Source organism: Diuraphis noxia, unplaced genomic scaffold (genome assembly GCF_037042655.1).
Source record: "Diuraphis noxia isolate RWA-SAM2 unplaced genomic scaffold, SU_Dnox_SAM2 contig0001, whole genome shotgun sequence".
Taxonomy (NCBI): domain Eukaryota; kingdom Metazoa; phylum Arthropoda; class Insecta; order Hemiptera; family Aphididae; genus Diuraphis; species Diuraphis noxia.
The window spans coordinates 94,718,245-94,728,981 of NW_028301711.1; the positions used below are offsets into that span (position 1 = coordinate 94,718,245).

Genomic DNA, 10,737 nt, shown 5'->3' on the forward strand with positions numbered 1-10,737 from the left:
AGCCCTTACAATATAGTCTATATAGTCTCTATGACTGTTTGTAGCTATCTCCTTGCGTATAATTTTAGATGGTCGCTCTGTAATAAGTTCGTCACATTTTCTTTTTAGTGAATTTGTCAATTTTTGTCGCACAAGTGTACCATCACATTTTCTTTATAGTGAATTTGTCAATTGTTGTCGCACAAGTGTACCATCACCTTCTCTTTCGTGGTTATGTGTTAGGTTAAGTTAACAATCTTTGTTCAACTTCACATATGCTTTACATTTTCGTTTTGTACATATCCACCTCTGTATGTTATCTGCTAGGTTCTTTTGGAATCTAAACTTGTAATTGTCAATAATCAACAACTTAATTCCCTTTTCACTAAATATAAACTCCATAATTACGAAAAATTACAGTTTAAAAAATAAAATATGAAATACAAATTACAAATTTATACGATGTGTTCGAGACTGTACAGTACTCACTGCAGCTCACTAATATTATTGTCATTCGAACATAGGATATAGAAGATATACCATACAGCGATAAAGTAAATATTATATCGCAATATTGTTATCTTAATTGATCGGGGTATCACAGATAATTTGTTAAACTGCCAATATATAAATATTAAAGATACTGCCATCTTATTGTATATTATACTAGAGGTTATAGAATATTGCCATGAAGGTACATTTATATTTTATACTATCTAATTTATATTTTGTACCAATTATTAAAAATTTAAAAATTACCTGTACACAAACGGGAACCAATTCGGCTCAACTTAATAAAATACCTTTTTCAAACGGGAACCAATTCGGTTACTCCCTCGACGACCGTCACCCTCCCGCCCATTATAGAGTATCCGCTTGTTGAGGTAGTTTTAGTTCTTATTTAACTCACTAGCGCTGCAGGTTATACTTATTTGAGGTTATGTATTTAATATTTATTAAAAACAATCATATCAAAATAAATCAATATATCATATATATCAGATGATTTTAGCCGGTGCCAGAAATAGAAAATTAGAAAAATATACTTACCTGACTTACCTGTTACCTCTGAAAATTCTTTAGATCGCCATGTCACTGGTGTAATGTAATAATTAATTAAAAACATTTTATTATTTTAATATAAAATGATAAAATATATCATTGAGTAATAAGATACTCGTAATTGTTTTTTATTATACAATTTTAAATACGAATTTGTAATTATAGTTTCTTAAGTCTTACAAAACTTCGCAACTTTTTTTTTATTTCTGTTATCTAGTTTCTTTGGAATGGAAAAGACAGACAGTTTTTTATTGGTATTACAACCAAATATGCAGATATTGTTGGGCATAATTAATTTTTCAATGACTAAAAACTTGATGGTCGAAATAAAATGATGAGTGCAATAGCTAATTAAATACGTCTTGGTAAATAGAAATAAATATTAACCAAAGTTCAATAGTTGATTTTAGATTTAGACGGAATTTTGAACATTTCCAAAACAAGAATATAATATAAGTTCATAACCTCAATAAGTATAACCTGCAGCGCTCGTGAGTAACAATTGAACTAAATCTGCTACATTAAGCGGACAACTGATAAGTACTAGTCGATGGACCTTATCTTCGAAGACCGTGGACTAAGATAGTAAGATATGATATTATCTTCAGCTGCACATTTCTTATCAGTTACTTATTGTTTTTATCATTAATATTTGTCAATTTAATTTGATAGACAAACGCTGCCAACGTGGCAACGTTTCACCCAACTGCTCCGACCAATTGAGGAAATGGTTTTGTCCTGTTTTTTTTTTTTTTCATTTGAAATTTGGTATTCTTTAATTTGTTCTCAGTGACAGTAAGATATGGTACAATTTAGTTATTAATTGTATTCGTTACTTGTTGCTTGTTTGTTGCCTGATTACGTTAAGCCCGGTAACGGAGAGACTGGGAGTTTTTAAATTTTTTGAGAAATGAACCAAGTCGAGATGGCTGCTAAGAAGTCGGCCAGCTTAGGTAAGTGTCTTATCCACAATGACTCTAACATTTAAAACATTCAATTGTAGTGTATATGAATGTATACGACACTTGTTTGTAATGTTTATTTTGAGGTTTACAGGTTGTATAGTTTCGTCAACTAATTTTCTGACCCCCTGTGAAGGTTAAAATACAAGAAGTGTTCTTAAAATTAGTGCCTACTAATAATAGTAACTAACTTCTGTACTACCCTTAATTTTATATTATCTATTCATTTTAATAGTACACTCCTACACTCACACTCGAACAATTAATAATTGTCAGAAACTCTGTAATGGTTGTTAATTTGGCAACTATTACAGTAATGACTGCTTATATTGGAACATTGAATTCCACATGTTTTTATCTCCACTCGGTGTAATTTTATACTGAATAGAAATTATAATTTTTCATGATACCATTCAAATAAATTGTTGTCATTGTTCAAACAAGTCTCCATATCATATTAATTGTATGACATCAATTAAAAAATAATTAAATGTTGCACACTATTAATCTCACTATTGATGTACCAAATAAATTTTATTTCATAAAATTGACGTAGGTAAGTGTTAGTTAAATAATTAGTTCTTAAGTCTTGCTAACTCTTCTTATTTCATAATATTGTCATTTATTTGTTAAATAGGTAGGTATAATAACATAATTTATATGTTTAATAGTTAATAATCGGTCAAATTAATTGTTATCATCTACATTATGTCAGGCATAATTGATATCTTGGTTTCATAAAACATTGTATAGAAACCACAAAATTAATGTTAAAAATAATTATTTATTTTGTTAAAAAAAAAAATAACTCAGAGCTAATGTGCTATATAATTTATTACCTATTATTTATAATTGTTGACTGCATAATTTCCTCTGTAGTAGTGTAATGTGATTAATCAAAAATAACAGCTAGGGATAGGTATGAATGAAACAATACATTAACCAAGATTTTGTAGTTAAATGTTTTGAATGAGTAATAGTTGATAAGGTTAAGACCAACTACTGTCCTGACCTTGCTAAGTAAATTCTTTCATAAGAATGGGTTAATAAATTTAAGACACTTACATTTAAGTTAAATAGAACAGTAGGTCTTAATTAGATTTCTTGCAAAATATAGAAGTGATCAACGTAGCAGAGTTAAGGTTTAGTTGTTGTTACTACCTCTAAACTGACTCGAGAAACTAGAGGACAGACTAGGTAAATTATAAAAAATTAGGCTATATTTATATAATTTACCTTTCATACTTGTTAGATTTAACTTAGATTTTATTATTACTTATTTTCAGGGTTGGGCAGTATCTTCGATACAATTGTATCTTGTATCTTGATACAATTATATGAAGTTTCGAGTATCTAGTATCGCGATATTCCAAAGCCAAGTATCGAGTATCTAGTATCGAGATACTCCAAAGCCAAGTATCTAGTATCTTGTATTGCAATATTCCAAAGCCAAGTATCGAGTATCTAGTATCGAGATACTCCTTTTTAAGTATCTTGCCCAACCCTGCTTATTTTAATGGTTTATAGATACAACATTTGTTTTTGTTATTGCACATTTTGTCATATTAATTACAATATTATATTATAATATAAGACTACCTATCTTAAATGTTAAACTTAATTTTAATTATCTATAGTATGGTGCAGGTAATTTGGTTAGGTTATAAGTTTGGGCCAGGCCAAAAAACATTTTTTGATAATTTATGTTTCTGATATTGTCCTTGACAAATATTTATGTTATCCCTTATGGCGGGAAAATATTGTTTACGACAATTTCGGTAATACTTATTTTTGATAAATTTTTCTCTAGTGTTTATGGGGTTTAAGAATGATATGTTTAATATTACCATTGTGATATTAAGATATGATGTTTTGTGGCATAATAATATCACCACAGTAGATAATTGAGTGCACATTATTTAATAATGTTAGATGTCTATATATATATATATATATATTAATCTTGAACAGAAAGACTTAGAGTAAGAAGCATTCATACTTTTTGAGGTTATAAATGTATATTTTATTCAATAAACTACATCAATTTTAATTAATTATAAATTAATGTTATATTTGAACATTTTCCACTTTTACCTTAAAGTTGAACTTTACTTTTTGATGATAAAAGTATGTTATTATGAGCCTAATTATTTATGTAAATTACTAATCATTTGTTTTTATTTTAGGCTCTTTGTGGGATGTTATCCTTTTAGAATTAAAACGTGGCTATTCTCTAGAAAATAATGAAAAAGAATTTTTAGACAGGACACAAAAAGTTTATAATTTTATGAAAATACCCTTCGAAGTAGAACGATTCATATTCTATGGTATTTGTCAGGTATGTAAGCCCTTATTCGATTTTAGTTTAATTAAACATAATGTTTAACATATCATATAAGATATAACTTACCTTATAAGCAGAGCCCAGATTTATATGCATTTAAAAAGTGTCAAATTTGCAAAGGAAAAGGGCTAAGTATGCAATTATATGTATTATGATACACTTTATTAAATGTGTTTTTATTAAACTACACTTTTATACCAAAGAAAATTCTAAATATTTTATCATAAACAAAAAAAAAAAGAAAATGATAATATCCATTGCTATACATATATATCAAATAATTTAAATCAATCTTAAATTTATGGAATACTTTGAAAAATAATACAAATCTTTTAAAATAATATTTTCAAAACTATAAATGTTTTAAACAATAATATAAATTTTAAAACTTGTTGGAACAACACTAAAAACTAAAATATTAAAATAGGTTCTTTTAATAATTTTCATAACATAATCTAATTTTTTTAAACGTACTAAACGCATTGACGTACAAGTGATGGTTGATGACTGCATATTAATTAATTGCCATTGTGCCGGGTGGTGGCTATTATCATCAGTCAACACGGTGGCTAAAAATTACTGACGGCCAGTGTATTGGAATTTAGCTAAATAAGATTTATAAATAGAGCTCGGATTTTAAAGCATAATAAATAACAATAAAAGCACAAAATTGTTTTTAAAAAGCAAAAACAAAGCATATTTATTTTTTAAAAAGGCAAAAAAAAGCATGACTAAAAAATTAACATGGATTAGTTATAATTTTATAAAACTGAATAAAAAAAAATTGAAAAATTAATTTAAATTAAAAAAAAAATTTACTACCATGTATTTGGCAAGATTTTCAGAAATGAAACTGACTCTATTGTCTGACATTATGATTTATACATACAAAATGAACGCTCTACATCCACTGAAGTGATCGGGGCATACTTCATGCAAGAGGTTTCGTTTAAATCAAATCCATGATAATTAATTTCATTTGATAGTTTTGATTTTTGGCATTTTAATAAATTACAACATTATAAAGCACTATAAAACAAATTTTGAACATGTCTATATCGATGTTATACGAGTACTGAGCATAGGTTCTACAGACTATATGCCATAGCCGATAAGTTTAAGGACGTTTCGCACTAAACGTTACTGCCATTATTTCGGGTTTTCACATTTCTTATTAAGTAAATAAACATTTATTTTTATAGCATAACAGACATATAAAAATTCCTTTGTTAGAATAACTGAAAAAAGCAAAATTAAATTCTTTTATTTGGAATCAGATTGACGTGAAACAAATTTATGTATAAATATGAAGCATTTCCTTTAAAATCTAAGCCCTATTTATAAATATAATGATACGTGAATACACAATGTGATTATTTCTAAAATGATAAAGACATACTGGGACGCGAGTGTATGTTTGCTAATAGTTAAAAACCATTAATTATGCATGTTATATGCATTTATGAACAAATATGTGATAAGTGATAACCCTCAAAATGTGCAAAATATGCTACCTATATAAAATTTGGTATGACATGAACCATGGACATTTTAAGTCCCCATAGACTTATTACAAACATGTAAATGCATATAAATCCGTACTTTACTTATAAGGTATTCTAAAGATTTAAGTTTAATGCATTGTAATTTTAGTGTGTGGATTCATTCCTATTTGTCTATACTTTCTTACCATTACGGGCATTAGTCACATTTAAATCATTAATTTGTTGCTACTTTTCAAAATTGAAGTGAGTATTTTACAAACTGTTATATAATCATAAAACTTATTGTACATTACTTTAAGGGACAACCATAACAAAAAACTGTTATCTCCTGCTGAAATTTGCAACTTGATAAAAATGGCTATACTAATAACATGTTTGATGATGTTATTACCGTGGGATACTTCTATGATATATCATGTAATTAAAAGTCAGTCGGTTATTAAGTTATACATATTTTTTAACATGTTAGAGGTAACTATTAAATATTTATCTTCAAGTTTACTATTTTTAATTTATAAACATATAATTTTATAATTTAAGGTTGGAGACAGATTATTTTCATCATTTGGCCAAGACATATTAGATGCATTGTTTTGGACCGCTACTGAACCTAAAAATAGTCAGCATGTACATTTTGGCGTTTTACCACATTTTGTTATTGCTGTTTTGTATGTCTGTATGCTTTTAAAAATATGGTTATCATTCCATATATGATCTACCAGACCAACTCGTATTTGAAATGGTGACTACTAGGTACCAACGAGTTGTTTACCCACGCCCAAATGATTTATTCACAAGTACATTTTTGTATCACCATGATATTTATGGCATGAATTAGTTTCATTAACTACATTGTTGTCAAAATTTATATTTTTATAAAAATATTAAAACTGATATTTTTTATCGAATAATCTCATTTAATTCAACTACTTAAGTTTTATACATTTTTAACCAATGTCTAAACACATAATGGTTATTATTATCATCAGGGCTCGTGAGTTCATGCTCTAAAAAATGCCTAAATAAGTATGCACTTATGCACTTAAAGCTGGGAAAATATGCATTGAAATATGCCTTTAAAAGTTCAGAAATATACATTTATATGCACTAAAATTCTAAAAATTTGTATAAAAAATATGTAGATTAAAAAATAAAAATACTATAAGTAAATTTTGGAATAACAAAGAAATGTTCATTCATATTATTAAAAGTTTATTAAGTTATATTTTATTATATTAATCTACCGAATTTCAAAAAATAAATTTAAAATATCTATCAATAAACAATTAAAAAAATATCTTATTTTAAATCTGAAAATTTTAAATCCAATTTATTAAAAGATACAACATATTTAATTAAATAATTTATATTTACTTAAAGAGTTGCATTGCACAGTAAGAATTTTTTAATGATGTCAAATTTGAATGAACGGCGATTATGTGTGAGTAAATTGGTGTATATTGAAAATGATCTTTCAACGTCAGCAGAGGTGATTAAAACAAGAAAAATCATTAAGTGTCATATCTTCGGGTAATCCTAGATTTTTCATATTTTTCTCTTTACCATATATAATTTAAGAAATTTGACAAATCATTTTGTAACTATGGTTATGATTTACAACAAAATTGCATTTTGATTGAATTTCGGTAAAAATATGCACAGTAAAATATAAAAATGCATAAATATGCCAAATAGTTTTTAAAAAAAACCTCTAAATATGCAATATAAAATTTCACATGCTTAACCACAGTACCTTGAAATGGATTTTTATGTCACCTAGCATTTAAATACGACTTAGCAAGATTGATATACAGATGCATGAACTCACGAACCCTGATTATCAATAATGAGTGTAATGGCATTATTATTACTGAGTATAATATAAAAATGTATATTTTTTAAATAAAATCAGTTGCAGCAATATCCATTCTAGCTATATTGCTGAGAATTAAAAAATTCTAATATTTGTATAGTAAAATATCTAAATCACCTAATAAATTATTTACATAACAGTTTAAAATAAATTTACTATAATAAAGTAAAATAACTTTACATTAATTAAAGATACATTACATGTAAATATGATATTTTACAATTTATTTTGAAAATAAACTTTTTTTTATATATTCCAAATTATAATATTTTCATATTAAGCAAGATATTTGTGTGTAAATATTTTCTCTAATTCTATGGTGTGTACCTTACCCTGGTATTGAGAATTTTGACGTTTCCGTTTGTATAAAAATGTATTAAAAATCGTACTAGTATGCTATCAGCCTAAAATTTTCAATTTTTATTGCAAATGTTGTGATCTATAAGCAATTTAAACTATGGTAGTTTGATGTATAAGGATGAAAGACTCTGTAGTCATTGAGTGAACGGGTCGAGCTTCATAAATTATGTGAAATCATCCGGCAGTTATGCAAATTTCACTTTTATAAATTAATTAAAAATTGAACAACGCTATCAACTATTGATACCTTTACAATTTGATTGGGCATGTTGTGGGCTATCAGCCTTGACAATTGTATTTTTTGTTTAAAACTTGAGAAGCCTGTAGTACAATAAAAGACGGCTGGAGTTTAAAAATTTAAAATGTAAAAATTGTGCGATCGTTTTGAAACTTGCACTATTAGATTACACATTCTTTTCATATCATCTCTGTTAATTATGTATCAGGATAAAAAACCTGTCATCAAATACAAATACTTAATAATATTACAAAATATAGTGCATCTTACATAAATGTAAGCAAAAACAAAAAAAAGCTACTGTTTATTTAGGCAGGTAACATAAGATCTTCATTTGGTGAATATTAATATCTAAAATACATCAACTATTTTAATACAATAATATTAACATAATAAAAGTCTTAAAACCAACTTTAAATTTTCTTTGACGTACATTATTAGTCTTACATAGCATACTTGTATTATGTCAAGCTACCATATTGAATATTGCCATTAATTCTAGTCACAGGGCACTACTACCAATTATGATGTCAAACAATGTAATATATTTTTCATATTTTATTATGAGTGCAAAATTATAACTGAAAATAATTTATTTATTTATTTTAGTTCATAGAATTTAATGGAAGTGTGTTCAAAAAGTTTAATAAAACAACTTTGTTCCAATTATCTTGCAGTGATGTCCGTGAACGATTCCACTTGTTCATATTATTACTAATAGTTGTAGTGCAAACAATGAAAGAATACCAATGGACTAGTGGTTAGTATTTATTAAGCCATGGCCAAAACTAATTTTAATTTAAGAAGAAAAATTAAAGAATAGTGCCAATGTTTACAATTATCTTTCCATACTGTCTAAAATTTAAATTGGCTGTATGATAATCCAAATCAAATAATACTATTTTATATTGTTTCTATTTTAACCTTTGTGTGTTTTTTTTTTTTTTTTGTATAATAATTTTAGATTTTATTGTCCCTTTGTTTAGGTTTGGTTATTTTCTGTTAATTGAAAAAAAAAAAAAATGCTTTGCTTTATTATATGGTTTCAGAATCATTTTGGGAGTTAATGCTTGACTGCATGTATATTATGATATTAGAAATTATAATTGATTGGACAAAACATGCATTCATCACTAGGTTCAACGAAATCAACTTATCAGTATACAATGACTATTTATTGAGCCTTGCTTATGACACTGAACAATCATATGATAAAAAGGTAAACATTTGTGATTATTGATATTGCCGGCTGGGTAAAGTTGTTTAATTTGTTTTCTAAAAACCATTTTGTCTTTAGGCTTTCACTGATCACTCGGATTTGGTAGCAAGACGAATGGGATTTATTCCAATTCCAATTGGAGTAGTTATAATTAAGGTTCTAACTAGATGTGTGTCTATTGATGGGCAACTAGTTTCCATAATTCTACTATTGACTACATTTATATGTCTAGTCACATTGAAAATTCTTAATCTTGTTTATATAACAGGAAGAGCTTGCAAGATGATAGACCTCAATAAAACTATGTGAAAATTAAAATTAAAATAAGTCATGATTTTTTTTTATATATATATATTATAATCAATAGATTGTTATACAGGAGGCATGTCTTATCAGTTTAACATGTTAATATAAAAAAAATCATATAATTAGATTTACACATGGTGACTCTGTTTAAACTTATATATAGCTTTCAATGCTAATGCCCTGAATACAGAGTATTAATTTAGGTTGAAAAATCATTGGAACGTAATATAAATAAAATTTTATATTTTCATATTAGAGTATTTAATTTTAATTAATAATACTGTAAAAGAGAATGTTGTTGTTTTTTAATTATTGTTAACTTAATATGCATTAACACACTCTTATATCCCTTCTAGAATATATCATTAAAATAACCTATTAATTACCTTGTTTTAATAACCAAAATCGAAATCGCAAAATTTGTATTGGTTTCCGTGTTCCCGTTTGTATCTAATTCTTTGATTGTTGTTTATTGATGTTTTAATTATTATATATTAGGTATTAGGTGTTTTAATATATAAATCTTAACTATATAATATGTATAATATTATCTAAGCGATTTATCATTTATTTTAAATTTTAATACCTTTTCATGCATTTTTTTTTTAAACATAACTTAATTTATTAATTTAAGCGAAGTTAAATCAATATAGTATTTGTTAACCTCATTTTAATTTAGTTGATGCATTAAAGATGTGTAATAATATAACTTTTAATTTAATTGAAAAAAAATACTTAACTAAATTATATAAGTTGAAAACTATCATTAACTTGCCCGGCCGTGGATTTAGCTAATTCATGTTTTATTATTTGCTTATAAGTTGTTTTTAAAAATATACACATACACAATATAACGTGCATAACCTTCTTACTTGAAATACAACAATAT

At 26.3% G+C, this 10,737-nt stretch overlaps 1 protein-coding gene across 1 annotated transcript; it reads left to right on the plus strand.

The window, feature by feature from the left end:
- The first annotated feature begins 1,736 nt into the window (after positions 1-1,736).
- LOC107169613 (protein TAPT1 homolog) lies at positions 1,737-10,214 on the plus strand. Its single transcript, XM_015519410.2, has 9 exons — positions 1,737-1,994; positions 4,190-4,341; positions 6,001-6,095; positions 6,152-6,323; positions 6,393-6,528; positions 8,765-8,862; positions 8,933-9,083; positions 9,373-9,542; positions 9,621-10,214. Exons 1-9 carry the CDS (start codon positions 1,952-1,954, stop codon positions 9,849-9,851), a joined length of 1,248 nt encoding a protein of 415 aa, XP_015374896.2. The 5' UTR covers positions 1,737-1,951; the 3' UTR covers positions 9,852-10,214.
- The last annotated feature ends 523 nt before the right edge of the window (positions 10,215-10,737 follow it).